Source organism: Fundulus heteroclitus, chromosome 18, assembly GCF_011125445.2.
Source record: "Fundulus heteroclitus isolate FHET01 chromosome 18, MU-UCD_Fhet_4.1, whole genome shotgun sequence".
NCBI classification, from domain to species: domain Eukaryota; kingdom Metazoa; phylum Chordata; class Actinopteri; order Cyprinodontiformes; family Fundulidae; genus Fundulus; species Fundulus heteroclitus.
The window spans coordinates 21660319-21685382 of record NC_046378.1 but is presented as its reverse complement, the minus strand read 5'-3'; the positions used below and the strand labels follow the sequence as shown (position 1 = coordinate 21685382).

Genomic DNA, 25064 nt, shown 5'->3' with positions numbered 1-25064 from the left:
CTCAACTTTTTTCTGCCACATACAATATGGCGGTGACGTTGACGTGCGAACCTGTGCCCTATGACGCGTCTACGTATATATGTCTGTGTGTAAACCCCCACCTGCTGCTCCTTCTTAGGTGAAGAATCGTGATCAACGTCTACAATTCAGATTTACTGGCAGCCGGCTTGATGGAGCTTGAAATTTCACCCACCTTGATTCATTGGCCGGCTCTGCCGTTCCACAGCCGAGTCGTTTCTTTCAAAGGCCATCGGGTTGAGGTCAGGATATCAGAAGTCCAGCACGATAAAGAGTAAATGCCCTCCGTGTCCAATTGTCTGGATTTATGTCGACGGAGTAACGACTGGAGGGGTTTAATGTAGCTCAAGTGAATATATTGACTGACGTATTGATTCTACACCTGCCTGGTAAGATGACCTCATAACCAAGTGGCTTGATTTACTACATGCGGGGCTTTGCCACTAGGTGGTGCTAAATGTTAGCCAGAATTTTATTTTATTTTTTTGTGTGTGCCTGGCATAAAGCAAGAATCTCCAACGTCCTTCAGGGCTGATATTCTCTTCCACTGATTGTCCCTTTTGCCAAAGTAACAATATAAATGTGATTACCATAAGATTTTATGTGACTCAGTACAGAATAGGGTATAGTTGTGTCACCGTTTTTCAAATCTTGGAAAAGGTTCTCAAAAAAGGTCTGGACTTCAAACTGGGCTGTTCTAAAAAAAAATAAAAAGTATATATTTTTTTTCTGAACTGTTTAGTTGCGATTGTCTGATGTAGGGAGGAGAACCTCCATCTTTGTCTCCAGTCATTTGCAGCAACCGTATTTTTTTATTATTTTTTTACTGTCTGGTTGCTCCATTCATGGAGCTATCGGCTTGCTTCCACCCCATGCCACAAAGCAGGCCCACCGTCTCCATGTCCATCTCTGATGCACCCGACAACTGCAGTCATCTGATTATTTCAGCAGACGGCAGGAGTCTGTCTTGTACTAAAAGTCTTGACGTAGAGTGAAAAGGAATGATGGGAGAAGAGTCCTCTGAAGTCAATTGCAACAGACGTCCAAACTGCTGATTAGCTGAAGAATTAATCATACAGGATAGGATGGAGTGACATGAACTGACCCTCCGCCAGTGGAGGCGAGTTCTCTGGAGTGACGAATTCTGCTTCTCCATCAATCTGATCAAGTCTGGGTTCGGCCGTTGCCAGGAGAACATTACTTGTCTGTTCCTTCAGGACAATAAAGTTCCTCTATTGTACCAAGTGTAGTTTGGTGAAGGGGACTTCTGTTGTGGGGTTGTCTTTCAGGACCTGGCCTTTGCCCTCTTAGTTCCACTGAAAGGAACCCCGAATGCCTCAGCAGACCAAGAGATTTTGGAGAACTCCAAGCTCTCAACTTTTTGGGAACAGTTATGAGATGGTCCCTTCCTCTTCCAACATGGCTGTGCTCCAGAGCACAAAGCAAGGTCCGTAAAGACATGTATGACCTTGACCGGCTGGCACAGCCTCGACCTCAAGCCTTAGATTAATTAGATCGGAGACTTAGAGCCAGGCCTTCTCGTCCAGCATAATGAACGACAAAGTCTGATCAGTTCATGTTTATTTACACAAATAAATGGGACATACAGGTGTTGTATTGGAGACATCTTATAAGTTCAGAGAACGGGAGGTGGTACATTGTTCATCATCGTTTTAATCAATCATAAAAAGTCTGTCAACATGTGAAATCATCTGTGCAACTGGATATGGTTAAAATTAGAATATGACCTTTTCCATCCCGTAGACGTTTAAGTCCAGCAAAGACGCGTGCAAAACAGACTGTTTGTCCGACTTCACAGGGGAGTTTAAAATGTAATTTAGCTTTATGCAGAGCCGAAGGAATGTACGAATCCTTAACAATTAACGCGACTTTCACAATGTTCGACACAAGATGCACTGTATTTACACGCACACGCCATACTGGGCAAACATCACATTACTGCCTTACGTAAAATATACGCCAAATTTCATCTCCGTTTAAGTGTTATAAGAGGGACCAACAAGCACCATTTGTTTAAATGAGAAATCAGTGGAAGCGCAGCCATCAGATCATCACCCAGAAGGATGCGTGACACAGCAAAGGTTAGCATAACATTGAAATGCTCCTCATTCTCAGCAGCCTCTGTTAAGCGATGAACTTGCTGCGCTGGGTTAATCGCTTTAAAAGGGCTTTCTACTTGTAGTCGGCTCGAACTGAGAGTTGGGATATAAAATGCAAATGAGCCTTGACGAATACTGTAACACTCCCAAGGCCATTCCTCTCCGACTTTAGCTTTAATTACGCACGGCTCGTCATCTGTGGTCCACATTTATGGTGCTTGTTAGTTAAAGTAGTGCCATTAGGTAAAGGTTTAGGGGAACGAGCGACAGAAGAGGGCAGAGGTTCGCAACGCTTTCTACAGTGCGCCGATAGAAATGTGTTGGTTTACTGGTTACGACACAGAATAACTGGTTTCTGCACCTGCTGCCAGAAAGAAGCAAACAGAACACAAAGATGACTCCAACTTAATGAGGATTTGAAATATTAACAAGTGGAAGTGCCTTCCGCTGGCTCACAAACAACAACAACAGCTGTTCCACAGATCCCGAGATATTGCAATATATGTACTTCAACGGCAAACAGTTTAGTTTAGCTCAAATACCAATATGTAAACAGTATCAGGTACGCTTTCTCAGCACCCTCTGCTTGCGGTCGGTTAAGAGATGGGGGTGGCAGCAGGAGAGTGACGTGGTTGCCATTCAGAGTAATAGAAACAAGGAGAAGCTGGGGTCGGATGGCAGGGCTGCAGATAACTGGGCCAGAGGGACAAACTTTTTACTCTAAAGACTGAAGCATGAGGAGCTGCTTGAGGACCTTGGTCTGACTGGTCTCCCTGATCTCCCCCGCCAGGAACATCTCGTCCACCACGGTGTACACCTTGAAACACACGCAGAAAGCAGAACGGATGATACACACAGATGCTGGTGTTGTCAGATCACAGCTGATAACATGACAATAACAGGATATCGCCCAGAAAACCCAAAATCCAACAGAAAACCCATGACGTAAGATGAACTGAAGCGAACATAAGAGAAGACCCGGGTGTCTTTAATCTTTCTCTATATAGAAGACTTCGTTCTTTTTTTTTTTTTTTTTTTTTTTTAATAAAATAAATGTATTCAAGAGATTTTTTTTTACACATTTTTTTACAGAAGTACCAATATATGTGGATGACACTGTGACTTCCTCCATTTGTCCTCGAAATATGAAAAATCACACTCAGCAAAAGGACACATCGCACAGTGATGAGCTGTGAAGACTAAACGATTTCACAAAAACGGTTCCCGGCTTTTAGCTTCAAAGGCGGACAAAAACGCAAACGCAGTTGTTCCCCTCCTGACCTCTGCGGCAACCCAAGCATCAGCTGCCGTTTGTGTGTTTTCTCAAACGATTCCGGCATCCACATGAGAAATAACCTCACCTTGTAAAAGTTGAACACGAGGTCCAGTTCACACACGTTGTGAAAATATTCATTCAGCACCTTCAAGGGGAGAAAAAAAGGGAAAAAGAAATTAATGTTCTGATTGAAATAAGCTGGTGAGATGAGTCGAGAGAGCTAGAAGCCATGATCTCAAAGCTGTCCGTCTACTGTAATCATGTTAAATGTAAAAATAAAGAAATACCAAACAACCCAGAGGAGAAATAGAACCGCACAGGAGAGGCAGCGAGGATCAAAATCACACGTTTCACATCCACATTCAAGAGTCGAAACTGTTTGAAACGACTCATCAGGTGTGTCTGACAAAAAGGTGTAATTGCATTTTCCTCTGTGTCAGACTCTGAGCAAACTATCAGGAGGAAAGAAAAAAAAAGTTAAATAACACCTTTTTTCCTCCCATTTGTCTGAATGGATTAAAAATACTGTTTCCTGATCCAGGGTTCAAACAACCGAAGCTGAAAAGCTCAAAGACGTTCACCCTCCCCGGACGTGGCCGTGTAGAATCACACCGCATGGGTAGCTTCAGATTCTGTATACGTGTGTAGATGAAATGCTGTCTTTAATGGTCAAACATCAAAACACCGTCACTCCCGAGCAGTCGAGACCAGAAATCTTCTTTTTGTCCGATTAAAAAAAAATAAATAAATAACAGATTGTACTCTAAGCTTGAAATGTATAAAATCAACCAACTGAGTGACAAAGACGCGCCTAACTTCTGATCTTAGTGACAGAAAATATTGCAAGTTGCAAGACTTTGCATAATTCCACATTTCTCTCCTGAACCCAGTAGGGCTGGACGACAATTCAATAACGATATATATCGATCGGTGTAAAAAAAAAAAAAAAAAAAAAAAAGGTCAATAGAATATAATTTTTTTTCCCTTATGCATTCTAGCCTATCATGTAGGTTAATATTACTGTCGTTACATCCTTCCAGCCAATCACAAACGCAGACCCAGGAATCTCCATCACCAAGCTCCGCCCCATTCAAAGAGATCAGAGAGCATGCGTTTTTCTTTTTTTTTTTTACTTTTTTGGTAGTTTTGGTAAAAAGTTGGTTGAATAAATGGGTTGAGTTTAAATTCAGTGTTTGTGTGTTCTGTATCTAAAACTAGGTTGCTAAGCAACAGCAAAAAACAACCAGGGCTGCACTTAAAATACATGTTTTGAATTTGTTGATAATTATCGATCTCGACCCAATAAGATTTCTATTTCATCTATATGCTTTTTGTCTATATCGTCCAGCCCTAGAACCCAGTAAGATTTTGACTCATTAAGTTTAAGATTTTGAGGAATTATATCTGCATGCTTTTTTATGCGATCAGTGTTTATTTGAGCTACCATATTTTTTGGACCAGAACGTGAACCGGACTATAAGGCGAATTAAATATTCTTCCCAATTGTGTACTGTAATGCTCCAAATAACCATTGAGCGCAGCGACTTCGTTGCTAACCAAAGTCAAACTTACTTATTTTAACTAATTTTTGAGCTCATTATAACATGTAAAATTGGTCAGTAAGCAATCATTGTGTGCCGCTCATTGGGTATTTTTCTTTCCTTTTTTGCACTTTTTTTTCTGGAAACCAGAGAGATGGCTGTGCTTGAGCAAATCAGCAGTTTCTGAAATAACGAGTCCAGGCATTCTGGCACCAAAAACAGCTTGAGCTTCAACAAGTTGTCCTACCAGGTCAAGATGCCAAAACACAGAGAGTTCATGCACAGCAGCTGATTGGCTATCTGTGTTGACAAGAAGCAACTGAACACATCAGTGTGTTCAGTCTAGTGAAGCTGACAATTACGCTTGTGAGGATCTGGCCTCCATTCAGTCATAAATTTACAACCAATGGGACTCAGCTAAACTGTTTTTACTTATTTTTCAATGTAATAAATGCCAGAAAATATTACAACATTTTAAGAGCTCTTCCTGTCCCATGTACACACTACCTACACATAACTTAGATCTATATTAAAAACACATTTGTTTAGAAAAACAAAAAGAAAAGTTTTTCTCTGTCTAAATGACAGAGAAAAACTTATTTTCAAATTTAATTATCAGTAAAACTGTTGTAATATCTGAATTAGAGCGATTTGAATAGTGATTTTGTCTGCAGCAGATGCACACGATTATGACCGAGATATAAAAACCTCATCCAAATGAGAAGTGAGTAGCTTTTTAAAGGCCGCATTTGATGTTCTTACAATGAGATAATACTCCAAGTACTACACTGGAGATTTAGAAATGAAGTTTGGCATTTAGATGCAGCAAGTAAATAAACCCGAAAACCGAGAGAGAGAGAGAAATCCTCTTTAGACATTCCCGGTAACCAGCAGACCACAACAATTCAATCATCACAGTTCGCCTACTCTGTCTATACATCATGTGTGTTTCCGTTACCTCGACAAAGTTGTGGATGGCTTCGAGGTATGCCAGGTTGTTGTCGGTCACGTCCACGCAGATGCAGAAGTAGAGGCCAGCGTAGCGCCGGTAAATGATCTTGAAGTTCCTGAACTGTGAACGCAAGACAGAGAAATAATGCGAAAAGCTCCATGTCTCATTTCATGACATCAGAAGTTTCAACAGTCACACCTTTAATATTCAAAAAGTTGCATGAACTTATAAAAATAAAGCCTTGAAAAAAATAAATAGATAAATTAGTGGATGGGATTTTTTTTGTTCGCATCTGATGGTTTTATAACAGCAAATCAATAAATAAATAAATAAATTACGCGTCTCTGAAAAGCACCAAACATTCGTTTAAGTTTAAGAAATTTTACTTAAAGGTGTTTAAATTACTTTGCAAAGATGATTCTCACATTTGTAGGATTTCTGTGTAAAGATTTTTTTTCTACCTAATAAATTTAAAACAAACTAAGCGGATCCTACAGTAAGGGGAACCCAATGAAAAACTACTAAGGATTTTAAGAATAATTGCCCAGTTCTACCTATAGAGGGTAGTTTGATGAATTTACATAAGCCGTTGCGGTGCACGAGTTTTGGAAACTTACTGATTTCAACGCAACAATAGCATAACAATGTGCCTGTTGGAAAACAATGACACACTAATGTGAGTAATTAAATGGGTGAATTAGGACTAAACAATGCCAGTGTGCCCTGCAATTAACTACAGATACATGATGGGCTTAAAATGAAAAAAAGTTCATGCAGAACCCTTTCAAATTTAAACGCTAGCATAATGTAAATTACATAAACCAATGAGAATCCTTGGAAATTGGTTTGAAATCCTGAAGTTTGACTTAAACTGTTGTGTTTTTCTCCATTTTTTTCTGTTTTTCCTCACTCAGTTAAAAATATGTACCCTTTGCAAGTCAAACATGGAGGACAAAGCGTCTGTTTCACTATTAAATAAGCTGGGCAAAAAAACATTTTCATAGTTTTCACAGGCCGAAGAGATCTAAACTATGGAAGTAATTCAACCCAGGTGACAAGCTTTGGATGCAGGACACCCCCGATGCATGACGAGCAGTCAGAGAGACGACACCCAAAGGCCCACAGTAAAGACAGAGGCGACGTACATTTAACTTAACCTGCTGAACCCACATTATGAACTTAGACACGCCGTCTGCCAGATGCATTTTCTGCTGTGATGTCTGAGGAAATTTCAGTCCCAAGTTTGGTTGATTAACTTGGGTTGTTAATGTGCAGACTTTTTGCACCTAACCATATAAATTGTACTTAATTCTGTATTAATCACTATTTAATTGCATAGATAATGTTAATATCTAACAGAGTAAAATCTAGACTATACAAACTCAGAAACAATGCATCCAGATTACAAAGTGCACGTAATTTCTAAGTTACAGGGAAAGCTACACTCCCCATAATTACATTCTAAACAAGGGATGTACTAAAAAGAGACTGTTGTTTTTTTTTTTGTTTTTTTTGCCTTGGAGTTGCACTTATGACCGAACTGAGGGATACTCCTTTAAATTTTCAGGCTAGCATTAAAATATTTCACATTCTGAATACTCGGGTTTTTTTATATACCGGCATCGACATAGAAATACTTTTAAAGTGGAGAATCTGTGTTTACAGTTCAACTTCTTGTATGCAACAAATGTTTAGTGTAGAAAAACACACATGCACAAAAAAATAGTTCTTCTTTTAAGGGGATATTTTAATTTAAAATTGTGATTATAGGTTTGATTTTTGGGATAAAAAAAAAAACAATATCAGCTTCCCAAAAAAGAATAGCACATCAAGTGTGTAGATTAGCGGCACCTAGTTGGAAAATAGCAATTATGCTAATCTAGACTCTTAGCCAAGATCCTTTAAACACTCTTGGGAAAAACGTGGAGAAACAGCCTGGTGAAGAGAAGATTGCCAATCCCTCCCCTGCTACCCTACCTCGACGAAGTTGGTGTGCTTAGCGTCCCTGACAGTGACCACAGCATGCACTTCCTCGATCAGCTTCTGTTTCTCGTCGTCATCGAACTGCATGTACCATTTGGCCAGCCGGGTCTTCCCTGCTCGGTTCTGGATGAGGATGAATCGGATCTTTGCGAGCAAAAGATAGCAGAAAGATGAGCATTAGTTAACCCGCGGCAAAGAAATACACCAACATCATACATTAGTGTATCAAGACAGCAAATAAGTGCATCAAAGCAATCAAAGACAGCAAAACTTTAAGATTACAGATTCATCTAACGCCATAAGAGCAAGTCACAAAAAATTATAATAAAACAGGCAAAAGACTATAGAAGTAAAGGTAGGGAAAACACGGTTGGTGTTAGCCTAGGTGATGAGAAATGCCTACACTCGTTAATTTAACAACATGACGACGCTACGCTTTAAAAATATATTTTAATCCGACCATCTTTTTTAAACAAGTTTGTTTCTGGGGTTTAAATTCCGATTTTTAGGTCCCTCCAAAAAAAAAAAATCGCTAATGTGCTCTTTCCGTTCACTGAATGAAGAGCTTATCAGCACAACCCGCAAACGCTAGCAAACAGCTACAGACAATTCATGGGGAAAGCACGACAAAGCATACAAATGACATATTTACCATTTTCGTCTCCTAAACAGAGTCCTTGACAGCTCCACAATAGCACGGTCCTGAGCAGTAAAGCAACACTTTTACGCTAACACATCAGGATTTCTGCGACCGACCGCTCTTCCGCTATCTTCGCCAAGCTAACCGGAAGTGCAAAGCCACTTCAGAGCAACGTTGCATGATGGGAAACGTGTTTCTGTGGCCCGGTTAATAACTCAACGCAGTTGTCCTGGAACTACAAAACCCAGAAGTCCCACTTGCCGTTTCCTTGTGGAGTTGCGTTAAAAGTCACATGAGAAGTTGGGGCGTTAGAGACGGAAACTTCCGGCTGCTTTTTCAAGATTCTTAATAATTGGCTCAAATCTTCAATAAGAACTATTTGTATGATGTCACACAACCCTTCTTTGAAACTCTAACGATTATTAAGCCTGATAAGTCTGATGTTTAATTAGTGTATGTTGTAACGTATACACATATAGAGAATATCAATACTTTTGGCTTTATAACAAGATTTGTAACATTCTGGAAACAGAAATGTGACCTCTAGCTATACAGCTAACTGCACAGTGCATATAGGCATTTAAGTGCACAGCTACTTGAATGGCCTGTCATGGTATCTGGACACATAGTTAGCCTTAATCTCAACAACAGTGATGGGTGACACTCCTTTAGTTGCTACAATTTAACATCCACAGCTTTTGTGATGGGATGTATGATGATAAGAATCAAGAAGCTTTATTGTCATAATGTGTTACCATAACGAAAGTTTGACGAAGCAGAAGCCGGCTCAGAATACATATTTCCAAATTGTTTGTCTTTCTTTTAATTGAGTAAAACGCAGCCTTTTTTTTTAACCCAGCTAGCTGGCAATTTACAGCAACAGGTGATCCATAAAGCCGAGGATAATGGGTTGGGCCTTCTTTTGCATGAATTACTTCATCAATGCAGTAGTGCATTGAAACAATCCACCTGTGGTTCTGCTGAGGTATAATGGAAGCACAGATTGCTTTGATGGCGGCCTTCAGGTCATCTGCCTTGTTGGGTCTGGTGTCTCCAATCTTCCTCTTGACATTAACCCATAGATTCTCCATGGGGTTCAGGTCAGGCCACTTTACTGGCAACTTCACACTGGATTTCAAGCAACATGGATTCTGTGCCACTCTTCCTCCAGACTCTGGGACTTTAATTACCAAATGAAAGGCAAACTTTGGTTATATCTGAAAACAGTGTTTCTCCCTAACACTGGTAAGACACTCGTAGCCCATGTGTATGATTTGTCTGTGCGTAATGGCTCTTGATGTGATGATTCAGTCCTCTTGTTATGAAGCTCTCCTAAATTCTTGCATGGACTTTGATTGGCAAACATCTCAAGGCTGTGGTTATCCCTACTGCTAATGCACCCTTTTTCTAACCAGACTTTTTCCTTCCACTCAACTTTCTATGAATATACTTGAACATTACACTCTGTGACCAACCACCTTGTTTTTATCAATGACCGTTTGTAGCTTACCCTCCTTGTGGAGGGTGTCACAAGGAGGGTAAGCTACAAAAAAATCACTGAATATTTGTCTCCTCAGGTAACGAGCCTGGTACAAACTATGTTCTTGAATGTTTACAGGCCTCCTAAGTCCAAATCTAACTTTTTTAATGAATGTAATGGCCTCCTGGCTGTGATATGTGTATATTATGACTGTTTAATTATTGTGGGAGATTTTAACTTTCACACTGACAACCCTGAAGACAGAGGTGCAAAAGAACTGTGTGACACACTTAGTAACTTTAGTTTAACTCAACATGTTAAACAACCAACGCACAAACAGGGACATATTTTAGAGCTGATCATCACTACAGGTCTAAACATTTCCACGGTCAATGTAACTGATGTTGCCCTATCTGATCACTTTTCTGTTACCTTTGAAAGCATAATTTCCAGTGACTCATTTAGCCTAAGGGACATCATAACAAAACGCATCTTTAAGGACGATGCCATGGTAACCTTTATTCAAGCTTACTCCTCTGCTTTCATTTTATCCTGTAACTCAGTAGATGAACCAATAGATAACTTTCAATCTAAAGTTTCAAGCATCATTGACTGCATAGCTCTAATTAAAGTGAAGGCTGTTTCTGGAAAGAAAAAAATCTCTGTGGAGAAGTGCTCCAGCAGTTAGAAGTGAAAAAAAGGGAGTGTCGAAAAGCTGAACGCAGGTGGAGAAAGACTAGAGTCCAGATATAATTTAAAATTGAAAAATGCAGGGGAGTGTTTCTTCTCCGAGATCATCAGCAAAATCATTAATAATGTTTGTGCATTATTTGCCACGGTCGACAGGTTAATAAATCCTCCGGTGTCCGTGGCATTCGAACTCCTCTCGATGTTGCTAACTTCTTTAGTGAGAAAATCCAAAAGATTAGAGGATCAGTCTGTACATTCATATCAAGTTCAGAACCAAAGCTGTCTCCAACTAAAACTTGTCTTGACAAAATGTCCCAATTCAGCCAACTAAACTGCAAAAGCTTAGAAGACATTATTCACCAGCTAGGTTCTTCCTCTTGCAGCCTTGATGTTCTACCTACAGCTTTCTTTAAGAAAATGTTGCCTGTCATGACGTCTGATTTGATTCAGATAATAAACACGTCCTTTCTGTCAGGTGTATTGCCCCAATCTCTAAAAACAGCAATTATCAAACCACTCCTGAAAAATAACAATTTAGACAAACTACTTCTGCAGAACTACAGACCCATTCACACCTCCCCTTTATCAGTAAGATTATTGAAAAAGCTGTATTTCAAAAATTAAACACTTTCTTAACAATGACCAGCCGCTTTGACGTTTTCCAGTCAGGTTTCTGTGCTCACCACAGTACAGAGACCGCCCTTATTAAGGTGTTTAATGAGATCTATATAAATGCAGACTGTGAAAGAACCACAGTGCTGGTATTATTGGACCTCAGTGCAGCATTCAATACAGTCAATCACTCCATTCTGTCAGAGTACCTGGAAAACTGGGTCAGCCTTTCTGGTACAGCACTCCACTGGTTTAAATCCTACTTAAAGGACAGGGACTGTTTTGTGTCAGTAGGTAACTTTACATCCCAGACGACAAAAATCACATGTGGGGTTCCCCAAGGGTCCATCCTGGGTCCCCTCCTCTTCAATATCTACATGCTCCCTTTAGCTCAGATCATAAAAAACAACAACATCAGTTACCATAACTATGCAGACGACACACAGCTCTACATCACCATGTCACCAGGTGACTATGAACGCATCCAAGGTTGAGTAAATGCTTAGAAGAAATCCATTCATGGATGTGCCAAAATGTTCTTCAATTGAATTCAAAACAAAACTGAAGTAGTTATTTTTGGACCAATAGAGGAGCGATAAAGAGTTAGCACACAGATTCAGTTGCTTCAGCTTGTAGGCAGTTTAAGTGAATAAGTCAATTAGAGTTTGACACCATGAGTTTTCAATATTTAAAGTTCTAACAATAGTCAAATATTTTGAGAATTTTTCTAATGTTATATATTTTTTGGTTATCATCTATAAGCCATAATGATCAAAATTACAAGACATACAGGTGGGACGTATTTGACTATGTGTAATGAATCTAAACATTGTATAGGTTTCAGTGACAAAAAAATGAAACTTTTCTAAATGTTTTGTGATGTACCTATATAACACACTTGCCGACATGCTTTTGGTACACGTTGCTTTTTTGCTAAATGTCTTCAAACAAAATGGTCTATGTTACCACCATATCCCATAGACGACAATGGCAAAGTGTTGTCAAGTCTACCGCGCGGCTAGTACTTACCAGAAAATCTAGCAGCTCTTTTAAAGTTGCTGTTGGCCTCTTAATAATCCTCCTTGACCATTTCTTTTTCTGTTGTCTTCTCAAACCGTATTTCCTCAACTTGTTGATGAGTGACTTCTTTGTGTTCCATTGTATATTTAAAGCCTTGGACATTCTTCCGTGTTCTTCCCCTGACTGATACCTTTTTGGCAATGAGATTACTCTAATGCTCTGGAAGCTGTCTGTGGTCCATGCTGTTTGCTCTGAGACTTTGTCAAGATCATGCCAGGAAAAACCTTCCGGAATGTTACTCAGGCCTAATCAGGGGTAATTTTAAATGATGACTCTAATTTGACGTGAGTTTGAACATAGTAGGTATCGCTGGACACATCCTCAGTTATGAATGACTATGCAAACTGAATCAACCATATTGTATTTTTTTTCCTTTAAAAAGTCTTTTTTTTGACACTGTACAGTAAGTTCTGAAACGTGTTACCCTACTTTTGTACATGACAAAAGCCTGGCATTTTACCAGTGGTGTGTAGATTTTTTTATACCCACTGCATATCTGCTGTGTTTAAAACTCGATTATTTGGGTTTCGTCCTTCCAGAGTCAGGGCTCTGTGTTTGTATACAGGTCAGGCTGGGCTGCCAGCTCACCGGAGAACATTGCCCAGACAGTTTGGACAGCTCGCCCCGTGAGTGCTCTGGGCGAATAGGGAGTCTGAGGGAGAAGGGGAGGTGGTGGACTGTGATTGTCAGGGATTGCACAACTTTGAGTACAGGAATGTGCGTGTCCTTCGGGACCCAGAAATATGTCAGCTGCAAATGCAGAGAAGAGCTGAGGTGGAATAGCAAAAGCATAAGAAAAAGAAAGCAGACGCTTGTCGGTGGTTTAACAAAATAAGTTTTTCTTCCATGTAGGACCTGCAGCGGTGTTTTGGCAATCAATGTGCTTGGCTTCATAAAAGCACTATTAGTGTGGAAATCTTTAAGCTAGGATGAAATTGCTTGGATAGGGCTGAGCGTCATCGAACAACACGCGAAGGGGGAAAAGAACACGTCAAAAAAAATCTGTTGTTTTTACTGAAAAAGTTCGGCAGCTGTGGTTACCAGAATTATTCAGCAAAAAAATACAGTAAGAATGTAAGCAAGGTTACCAACCCACCTGTATGTTTTACAGTGAAAAGGTAAACCAGTTTACAGAACCACCTGTTTGCTTTACATGATAAAACTGTGGACTGCTTGTTATCTTTAAATCTATAATGAAACAGCTATTTTTTAGCACTAGTGGCAATTGTTTCTGAAAGAGTTGAAAGAGAGTGGGAAGACATGCAGCAAAGGCCCACAGGTCAGGATTGGACCTGTTGTCAGGCGAGCCAAGGACAGAGCCCTCGGTATGTAGGCCACGTGCGGCCAAAGTTTTTCCCTTAAAAACAACAGATTTGTTTTTCCACTGAAGCAAAGAAAAACAAAACACAGAGAAAGGCTTTTGAAACAGAGACATGTTAATCAGCGGGAACTTTGAGCCCTGCTAACTGCGCTGCTGTCCACCGGGGTCGTACAAATATTGCTAAAAACGCAGCGAGCAAAGCGACTGGGCAGAAGTGTGAGCATTTACTCAGCACACCTAGAGCGCTGCTTGTCTGTGCATTAATCAGGAGTCACATTTCATGTTTTCAAAGCTCATTCTCTCTTACAAACGGCATAAGAGCTCAATATAGTTGGATGTAAGGCCACATAAAGTTTAGTTTAATATTAAACAGACTTTAGATCAAGAGCCTGGAATAGCATATTTCTGGAAGTTCAAGAACTGACAGAGTGAGTGAGAAAATATTCAGAAGAGGATTTCAAGCGCAAGACATTAAACATCTGTTTGAGCTCTTGTGCGACTCTGCAGTCATTTCTCCAAAGTACAGCGTCGCTGACGTCCTCAGAAGATTAAATTATTCATCGTTCACTGGCTGAACTTATCAAAGTACCAACCCCTCCGCTGTAATTCTTTTATCAAGTGGAGGACTCTGAGCACAACTCAAGTAATTAGGACTAACCTTTGAGATCATTGATTTTCTCAGGAAGGAAATATTTCCCCCTCTCTGAAGATGCAGCTAAATTAGGCTTCAGGTCAGCGTCATCAGGTGAATCCTTTATTTGGGTAAGAATCAAGGAGGGACAGTCGAATATGTCAGAGAAGGACTACTGTTTGAATTTGTACACGAGAATGTGGATCAGCTGTAAAATAACACAAGTGGTATGTGTGATCCATGAGCCCTGTTGTGGGAAATGAAACAAAAAGACACTCAGCTAATCCATTTCTATACTTCTCAAATACTGCTGCTGCAATATAGGAAAATCCCCCCCCCCCCCCGCCCTGAGAAGCAAGAACCGAAATCCCATTTGAATTATTACCCACAAAGACAAACGTGAAATTGATGTTGAGTACTTCTTTTAAATTTACATTAAATTTACAAGTTATAATATCACCATTAAAGCTGATGTTAATATCATTAACAACTTTGCCTCATGTTTTGCTTCTAAGGATTAGAGATGGCTGTGATATAAAGTCAGCTACAGCAGAGTTGCTGGGTTAACATGACTTTATCTGGCTAGGTAAATGTAAGCTATTATTATAGGAAAAGAGTCATTGGATAAACTTGAGACCATAAAATTATGTTTAAAACTCTTATTTAAAGACACAAATGGCATGCTTCCTTTTAGACAAGTTAAGATAGGTCTATGGACTATACAAAACATGTTCATTGCATTTTGTATTTTGTTATTCTCATGTATAGTTATTCTCATGATGGAATTTCACATCACCAGTTAGGCCTACTTTGAGCTCCTTTTGGAATGAGCTGTTTTTAAACCTCTGTCACTTTTATACATATAAGCAGTGGCTGGCCGTGCCCTCCAACTCAATGTTTACACTCACATTTTATACACGTGAAAATGGCTGCAAACAGACGCACAATGGTGCAACCGTACATCTTTGAACCTGAGTCTGGAGCCTCCTGCATAACTAGCAAAGACGCAGCAACATTTTCTGAATGGTAAATTTGTAAATGGACACAGGGCCGGCAGTAGCCTATTCTGAGGGTTAGATGACAAATCCTGTTCATGCCAAACAGGCATTGCACAGAGCATACAGCGGTAAAAACAGCTGATGAAGTGGATTTTTTTCTTTGTTTTTGCACTTTGACTGTTTCTAGAAGCAGTAGAGATCCAAACTCAAGTACAAAAACGTGCAAACTGAATTTTGCATAATAGATCCCCTTTAAAGATTTTAGATCATCAAACTAATTTTAATATCATACAAAGATAAGCTGAGTAAATACAAAATGCAGTTTTCATATAATTTCATTAATTAAAGGAGCATTGCACCAGATTAAAGACTAAATATTATTATTTTACTTTCCCATACAAGTTTTTAAAATTAACCAACGTATAAAACAAGTTTTCCTCTATTTACCACAGTTGCCCCTATGGGCTCCATTAGTCAGTTCATGAGAGAGCGATCCGGGATGTATTCTCTGGGCGTGCGCGTGGGTGTGACGCACTGCATGCACTCGTTCACGACTTTGTTGAGTCTCCGCTGTCTTTGACGCATCGGTGAGAAAACGTGGGCTAACTTCAATATTTACAACTTTCTTACCTCAGAAGACATCACGCCTTTAAACAAAAGCTCTGTGCAGATGCTTTTCCTCTTCTCCCATGATGCCCGTGCACGACAGTGGTGTCGTTTCAACTTGTCGCCAGACGGGGGGCAAAAATTCTGGAACATGCGCTATGCCCCTTTAAAGGATAACGTTAAGATTATCATCTTTACTTCTCATTCCACTTTTCTACATTCCAATGCTCCTCTGCATTTAACACACCCTGCAGGGAGCAGTGGGCTGCCACTGTGTGGGGGGCCAGGGAACATTCTGGGGCTAAGCAGCCCAGAGTGGCAGTCTGCGTGGTTCGAACCACTAGGCCACCACTCCCCCATATGGAAACTAACCCGGAACCTGCTTTTATTCAGTTTTATTTTCCTATATTTAATCATGTAAAGCACTTTGCATTGTCTTTGTACTGAAATACTGCTATATAAACAAATTTCCCCTGCCTTGCCTTGGAAAAATTATGAAATAACTATGAATCTAATTGTCAATTAACAAGAGATTAATAAAATAAAAGACATAATACGCTCTGATATAAAGAGTTTCAAGGACATATGAAAAGTTATTGATATCTGTCATTTGGGAAAGGGTTACAAAGCAATCTCTAAGGCTCTGGGTACTCCAGTGAACCATAAATTAGGGTCATTACTGACTTGTAGAGAAAACATGGATCAGTGGCGTTTCTTCCCAGGAGTAATAGACCTAAGCAAATTGCTCCAAAGGGCTCATCCAGGAGGTCACAAAAGAACCCAGAACAACATCTAAAAAACCTCAGGCCTCCCGTTCCACTGCCGACCAAAAAGGATTTTAAAGGTCCATCCTCCTGATTATCCCGATACTTTCAGAAAAATATTCTGGGGACTTAAGAGAGCTTTTTGAATGTTCTTGTTACATCTATCATTAACGCTAAAATCTTTGGAAAAACCACATTAATAGCAAGAGTGAATTTTAGTGGTGGTGGTGGCCTAACGGCACGGGGCTTATTCACTGCTTCAGGACCAGGTTAACATGCTGTAATTGATGAAATAGCTAATGAACTCTGCTCTTTATCACAAAATCCTGAAGCTGACTATCCACTCATCAGTTTGTGACCTTGAGCTCGAGCGCACTTGGGTGATTCAGCCGGACGACTTATAAAGAACAGCAGAAAGTTTATTTCTAAATGGCTCGAAAATAAAACTGAAATGGTAAAAGAAAACTTAATCGAAAGGTTTTCTCTTATTTTTTTATTTTTTTTACTTCAACCCTATATGAGAAAATAGGTGGATTCACAGCATAGGAAAAATAGGCTATCTTCACTTAGTAGCAAACCATAAAACTGATCAGACTGCAATGGTGGTGTTAAAAAAATTATTTTGAATAAGAGTAAATGCCAAAACAAACAAGCATAAAAAACCCCAGCAATCTATTTAGTTTCACAGACATGACTGGACAGGGGTGGGGTAGGGATCTGGAAAATTATTCAACTGACCCCAATATACTCAAGATGGCAGAATTTGTGACATGTGCAAAGTAAAGCAAAACCGTAAATGAAAATAAAATGGATTGGCTAATTTTCAAATTATTTATCTCAACTATATTCCGACATTCTCTGTAACACATTGTTTTTCATTTCCTTTTAGATCAATCATTGGTCACATATAGTGCCAAATTACTCAGCCATTCTAAAATATATATATATATTTTGGGTCTCTCTGACCTTTTTGCCAAATGTAAATCTAACCCATGCATAAAACAATCCATTTCCATTTGTGCGTAGTTGTGTGTGGCTGCAGAAACAGAGGGGAAGGATGTTGTAATGTGCATTCAGGCCGCTGGGAGATACTATCCCTGCTCTGTGCGAGCCGGAGAGGAGAAGGTCCGCCATTATTGGGGAAGCTGAGCAGGAAGAAAAAAAAATCCACTCGTAGCCAAAACGTCATCATCGCACATTTCTCTCCAGCGAGAGGGGCTTAACACGAGAAAGGAGGACAACACAGCGACGAGCTGTCCTGACTTGGAAAAACAGCGCTGCCGTTGGAAATGACGGCGGAGCCTCGAGTCGGCTTCCTGGCGGACGCTTTTGTTTTATTTTTTTATTTTTATTTTGGTTTCTGACACAACAAAGGGGATAATAAACTGGTGAAAACAACAACGCGGTGCTGGTCCAAGGAGGGGGAAAACACACAGAAACAAGCGCTCCTCAACGCTCGCTCCCCTCTTTTTTCTCTCTCTCTCTCCTCGCCAGACGTTTCCAGCCGCTGTGAAAGGACGGGACTTCTTTTTTGTAATTTTTTTTTTATTTCTATTTTGTGGAGAACATTTTTCTTTCTTCTTCTTCCTTTAAGCAGAAATTAGTTTAGCTTTTTATTTTTTTATTTTTTTTGTTGTTGGAAGGGAAAGTACAAATGGTCATGTCTGAAAACTTCAGACTATAAGCGGAGGAGGAGGAGGGGAGTGAGCTCCTAATGTTGGGAGAAATGGGCCAGACGGCGTGTTTACTAGAGAAGCGGAAACAACGCTAGATGTTGAGTGGCGGTGGGGAGAGTTTTTGTGCAGGCTTCGTTTTTAATAATAATAATAATTATTATTATTATTAAAATAAAAGTGTTTCCCCGGCCGTGGGCCGCAGAGGAGCGACACCGAGGAAGAAAGGAGTGGACAAGACACCGGGCTGCTTCTGGTATGTAGATCCTTCATTTCCACGCATTATTCTAACAATTTAAAAAGCAGATCTTTTTTTTTTTTTAAGGGTGTTGATCGTGTTCTGGGTGGTACCGCTCGGCTTCTACTGAAAGTCCTGCGAATAACACGGGGACTGGGAGTCAACCCCTACCACCCCCTCTGAAGAGGGCTGGCACGATTTGAAGCCCTCAGTAGTAATAATAATGATTATTCTAGCGGTGATGCATGGGTGTATTAAATGCAGATTTAAAGCTGCTCCAAGGTATGCTGGTTGAAAACATGGGAGTTTACAGAAGAGGAAAAAGGGGGATGGTAAGGACCTCCTCAGACCTTTTTTAAGTTGTTAAATGGTCTCGCCAGGCCTGGAGAAACTCCACAACATCATGCATTCATTAGAGGGCAGGACAGGATAGTTACAGAGGCATATGTCTGGTACCTAAACTCTATTATCTCTCATTTCTTATGCTGATTAAATTGAATTCAGCTTATGCCTGTTCCGGTTTTTAGCACTAACTCGACTCAAGTTGACTTCTAGAGATGCAGCGGTCAGAAATGGGAATCATCTAATTGATGACCGATGGGTTGAATGTTGAACATTATCATTTTTGTGTTGGATCCCATCGTTCTTCATTGAATGTATTAAAACTAAATCTTCCGCCTCTCACGACCTGTAAGCGCATGCATTTTGATCCCATTATTTTGAATTAAATAAAAATCTGATACTGCTTTGAAAATGAATGAGGCTAATCTTGTAATCCCACAAGTTCAAAACTACGACCGCTTTAAATGATCCTAGTGCGCTTGTTTTTTTGTTTTTTTTTACTGTGACGTGTCAGAGTTCTTAGAAATTGGTCTCAGCCGGTTGAAAGCATGATCGGTGCATTTCTGAATTTCACCCTTTTGTGTCACTGTCGCATAAATAGTTTCAGTCTCCTCAGATGGTACAGACGGGGTATGCCCCCCCTATTTTCTGACATTAGGGTTGATTAGATTGAAGCCAAGTTAAGAGCAATCGCTGTCACTAGTCTATTTTTATCGCAAGATAAGTCACTGATGTGTCATAGTTTCATCTCACTGCAGACTGGTCATTGCTCCTGCAGCCACTCCCTTTCTGTCCAGGGCCTTCTACTGGACTTGGGTGCTTTTTTTTTGCAAGTGGATGCTGGCTGGGAAATATTTCCCACAGAGTGAGACGACTCTGGCCTGTCCTCCACATGCAGGTGCTTACTGGATACTTTGGGTGGTAGCTGCTGCTGCCGCGTCATTGCCTGATGATAAAAGAGACATTTTCAAAAAAACAGGAACTTTGTCATGCTATTGTCTGTCGTCTGCTCCCATGTGTTGTGGATGGAGTGGCCACTTTCAGCAAATCTGGTGACTCATCAGGCCAACAATTGCCCCATGTATTTTATTTTATTTTTTTGTTTTTAGATTTAATTCAGCTTTATTAGGATGACCAAGCTGTAGGGAAAGTAAATAGACACACCTAATTTTTTCCTAGAAAGATGGTGGGTGCTCTCAGGTAAATGCATTAGCAGCTGTCAGCTCTTCTCTGATGTTTGATTGGGGTCTTTGCAATGCAGTCACACCTCTCCGGGAAGTCTCGTCTTCCTCTAATAGTTGTGCCATTTGTTCAGGCAGAATGCTAGCTACCCGCATTCACCCCTGACATTCTGCCTCAGGGCTGTGGATCGAGATGTGAGGCCTTGGGTTTTTGACCGTGTTCTTGAGATTAGAGGAGTGCAGGCTTTAGCTCATCAGGATGTAGGCCAGGGATGCGGATACATTTTTTTTCTCCCCCCTGTTTTGTTTTGCTGAATTCCATGGATGATATATCCTGCTCCGTATAGGGTATGGCATACAGTTTAAATCCCCAAATTCAGTTTATTCCTCAACCTTGGAGCAAGAAAGGCGTTTTGTAAAGATGCCCAGTCAGTCGGCTAGGGATTGGTTTCAGCCAGTTTTCCCTCAGTCGAAGCTGAACAGTGATTGGCAGGTCTGTCAGTAAAAAAAAAAAAATACTTTTTTCTGTAATCATCAACTTAGAGATCCAAATATCTGACATTAGGGTTGCTCTGTTTCTTTTAACGAGAAGTAAAACTGTTGTAATACACCTCACAGTTAAAACACACCAAATATTGTGTCCACATTAACCCCAGCTTTTATTTGCCACTGTGCTGCTGGGTGAATCATAGCCCTCTTACCTGCTCATTTGCAGATTTCGCAACTGTTCCACCTGTCAGCATGAGCTGACTCCACACACTCAGCATGGTAAATTCCCCCACTTGCGAAATTGTGCTTTCATAATTTTTTTTCTTGTAGTACAAAGGAATGGGTTTTTTTTTATTATTATTTAATTAATTTATTTTTTGCCTGTAAGTTTGTGTTTGATGGATAAAAGGGGCTAATTATAGTGGTCAGCTTAGGAGTTCTCTGGACCAGATTGCAGTCACTCTGTCCTCTCAATGGCTGCCTTGTTCTTGTGTCTGATTATTAGGCAGAGAGAAGTGCATTCTGGGATGATTGTATCTGAATTTCCATTAGAAAGTGTGCCCGCGTCAGTCGAACTGAGGCCCTCCTCTGTCCCTGCTGTTTCTGTTCCAAAGCTCATTACAAATTTGCAGATAATGTGTAGGACTTTATTGGTGTGCCCACTGCTGTAGGCAGGCCAGAGTTCTCTGTGTTGGTCCTTTTTTTAAAGTAAGCGACTAAAATTGATAGAGATAATTCAAAATTAAACCAGTGATCCACCATCCACATAGTTTTTTATTTCTTTATAATTCAAACTTGCCTTATTAATCTTATCATAACACATGCAGTAATATACTTCAAGAAACTAAAGGCTTTTTATTGTGCTTTATACTCCAAACATTTTCCATGTAGTTCTGGTTAAATATCTTAGCTACTAGTCAAACATTTCTGTAAAGTCAGACTTGCTTTAGATATAGGTTGTACCCCACAGAGCAATCATGTCATAGTCAGTTCTTCTATTTCTTGCCAGCTTCCCAAAACCTAACCTGACTCTCGTCAGATGGATGTAGTCCCGCCGAGCTCCGCACGTCTGCACACTCCACCTGGACTCGCTGCCATTGGAAGGGATTTCAATACCACGTAAAATTGACGAGCCAATCAGGATCGGTCGGTGGGATTTTCATAGATGTGACGTATCAGAGAAGCGAGTCTTTGGGGGGGGGGGGGGTGATATGGGAAGAATATTTAATATGCTTTCTAATCTGGTGCGGTTTATGGTCCAAAAAATACGGGCAATTATTTAAAAGAATGGGTCGATGTCGGTCATTTACCGACATCACGCTATATCCACGATGGCGGCTGTTCTGTTGTAGTTTTCCCTGCGTCGCTCTCGTGAGTGGTTGAAGTAGCACATCAGTAAAGAAGACGGACAAGTAGTTTATCCAATGATGTGCATTGGATAAATGACTCTCCTTCTGAAATACATCTCCAGTGGAGCAATCCCAGACGAGAGTCAGGTTACCCAAAACTAGCTTCCATCCCCATTTACTTCTGGTGACATCGCGTAAGGCTTAAGCCTTAAGGCAATTGATCTGACAACATTATAATGATGTTATATTGAATAAATATATTCATAAGTGTGTTAATTTTTACCTGTGAAAGATGATGCCAGTAGATCTGGTTTGTGCTGTGGATCCGTTGGTACAACTCCATGCAGCACATGAATGAGGCATCTTTTCCGAATCACTCCACTATGCTACTTCCAATATGGCGTCAACGTCGCTGTGCGATTCAGAGCTCAATGAGGCGCCTACGTATATATGTCTGTGATAGCTGAGCGAGTCAGCAAAATGAAGAGGTTAAGTAACCCTAACCCTGTAGATCGGATTCGTCTTTGACTACACTGAGCTGTTACTTTCCTGCAAGGCTTTGCAGGACGGTCGACTGACTCTTAGGCTACGTTCACACTGCAGGTCTTGATGCTCAATTCCGATTTTTTTGTGAAATCTGATTTTTTTTTTGCGTGATCGTTCACATTTCCAAATATATGCGACTTGTATGTGATCTCCTGTGTGAACTGAATGCGTTCAACCTAAGTGTCCCGCATGCGCAGTTGAGGACGCGATGACGTCAGACGTAGCAAGCGTCCTCAGTGTTTGCAGAAGTAAACATGGATTATAATGCTGGCGCGCATGTTTTGCGACCTTTAATTTCTTTTCCAACCGGAGCTTACTCTCCATTGACTGCTCTCCTCATTGTTGTCCGCCATGGGTGTTGTTTTTCTTCCCGCTTCTGCATAGCAGGACGCAGATTTGTGACGTTTGTCGAGTATCAGTGACGTACAGGTCAGATGAATGCGACCTGTGTATGTACGGCCAGGTCGCATTTGAAAAGATCAGATGCATATCAGAATTAGGACCACATATCCAAGTGGCCTGGGTCGCATTTGAAAAAAATACGATCTGTGTTGTTCAGACTGTCATGAAAAGATCAGATCCAGTTTGCATATGGTAAAAAAAAATCGGAATTGGGTCACTTCAGGCTGCAATGTGAACGTAGCCTTATAGTTCTGATAGTTCTGCGTTTCTGCTGGCAGATGGCACAACAATGTATGTCTGCTGATCGCTACTGGTGCAAAATTCTTTTCAGGCTCAAAAAGGACTAAGTAAACTCTATAGCCATGAATACTTGGCGTGTATTGTTTTATTTGAATACGAATATGGGTTTTGTGTTTTTTTGTCTCTCTATGGTCAAAATATGTGACTAGGCCCCTTTAAAGATTTGTTCTGGAGTCTAGTAAAGGTTGCTAATCTGCTATACCAAAGGCAAACTGATCAGCTTGATTCTAGGACCTCTTTTGATCTCATCAAACTAAAGAGACATAAAGCAGGATTAGCATTTTGCTGCTTCAGGACCGTTTCAGAAATGTTTCCTACTTTTTGAACTTCTACAGTGGAAATTCACACTACATTATCTAACTATGTTTTTATTGCCAATGTACATTTGTCGTAGTGGAGGAAAACCAGCGCTGGATAATATCTTTATATGTAACTTTAAGTCTTAAAACCTCCCCGATTATAACAGTGTTTGGGCTTAGTGTGACCATAGAGATGAAGAACCAGGATGTGAGCCACAGCGGAATGGTGACCTCTGGAAACGAGTGGCCGTTGTTTTGCCATTCCAGCTCCAATTACACAACAGATGAACAAGAGGCTGCGGTTATGTGGCAGAGCAGTAGAGAGCCCGAGTGCAGGGGACTTCTGGGAAGAACGGGGAAAAAGTAAAAGAGTGACACAACAACGTCGACTGTCAGTTCGGAAGCAGTGAGAGTGAAACAAAGCGCGAGCAAATTGCTGCCAGTTTCTGCTTCAGGCTGTGTTTCTGGTATGTGCCCTTTTGGTGTTTGTGCTCATGGATCGACCAATCAATGTCGGCCATAAGTAACCCTGCCGCTCAGCCATTGGCCGCAGCTGAATTCCATGAGTCAGCACGTCCGTAGATAAGATGTTATGATTGAGTCTTTGCCAGTGAAATTAGGCCACTGCTCAGAGTTCAATAGGCTGGGCTTCTGCTGCTGCAGTTGGTCTCACTAGAGTTTATTTCACCTGCGTGAAGCTCCAGCATGTTCTGCAGGTTTAAAGTTCAACAAGGGTGGCAGGTTGCCCTGGGAACTAACTTAAAAAGAGCGATTGTCATGCATGAAAACATGCTCCGTTACACGTTACGGGTCTAATAGTGCCTTATTATTTTGGGATGAGTCAGTGTTGCTGCCTACAGCTTGATCTGTTGATAGGCCGCAGACGGTGGCGTTCCCAGCAACAGAGATAAACTGCCATGAAATCGACCTACACAAGCATTCAAAGATGAATCTGACGATGCGTGTAACTATCACAGACACTGATTTTTCTTCCTTTTTTTTTGTCTTTTGTTAACCTGTTGTTCAGACCCACCCCATTTCTGCTTCATTGTCTGAATTTGGGCTGGTGCAAGTCGAAGAGGACTCCATACATCTTTGTTTAACTTTCTCACTGGAGATTCTCGTTGTTGGCGCCCCCGGTCTTCCTGTAGGAAGTCCACCTACGACGTACAGCTGAGTGGGAGGGAAGCGGCGGGCCAAAAGAAGTGGAGTGGGTGGAGAGCGTAGGGTCAAAGGTGGGGAGAGGAGCTGGAGAGGGGCAACAATGGATTCTTATTTTTTTTTTTTTTTTCGTCCATGTTAGGCCAAAGGCAGGATGCTTTTGGGTCATCTAATTCATGTAAAAGTGATAACTCTTTGAATATCTCAAGGCCTTGTCTTAAATGTTGGGGCAGCTGTTACCTTAAACTCTGGTATGTGGAAGAGAGAGTGAAGTGATGTTAGTAATAAATACTGTAATAAAAACAGGTTTTAGGTATAACTCAGGAATCTATAGCTTTTATTTTTTATACATGTGCCTGGTGTTCAGTGATG

At 40.7% G+C, this 25064-nt stretch overlaps 2 protein-coding genes across 3 annotated transcripts in view; one reads left to right on the top strand and one right to left on the bottom strand.

Moving 5' to 3' along the window:
* Positions 1–1582: 1582 nt before the first annotated feature.
* On the bottom strand, positions 1583–8701 carry ap2s1 (adaptor related protein complex 2 subunit sigma 1). 2 transcript variants are annotated; one of them, XM_036149848.1, is made up of 5 exons: positions 8543–8697; positions 7885–8034; positions 5914–6027; positions 3500–3559; positions 1583–2955 (listed from the first exon to the last, which is right to left on the bottom strand). In XM_036149848.1, exons 1-5 carry the CDS (start codon positions 8543–8545, stop codon positions 2854–2856), a joined length of 429 nt encoding a protein of 142 aa, XP_036005741.1. In that variant the 5' UTR covers positions 8546–8697; the 3' UTR covers positions 1583–2853. The 2 variants fall into 2 exon arrangements, with proteins under 2 accessions (XP_036005741.1, XP_036005742.1); XM_036149849.1 differs by lacking the exon at positions 5914–6027 and having other exon boundaries at positions 8543–8701.
* A 9104-nt stretch (positions 8702–17805) lies between these two features.
* Positions 17806–25064, top strand: part of arhgap35a (Rho GTPase activating protein 35a) — a 94358-nt gene continuing 87099 nt past the window's right edge. The window contains exon 1 of the mRNA XM_036150088.1: positions 17806–18641. The gene's annotated coding sequence lies outside the window, so the exon portion shown is untranslated. The remainder of the gene's footprint in view (positions 18642–25064) is intronic.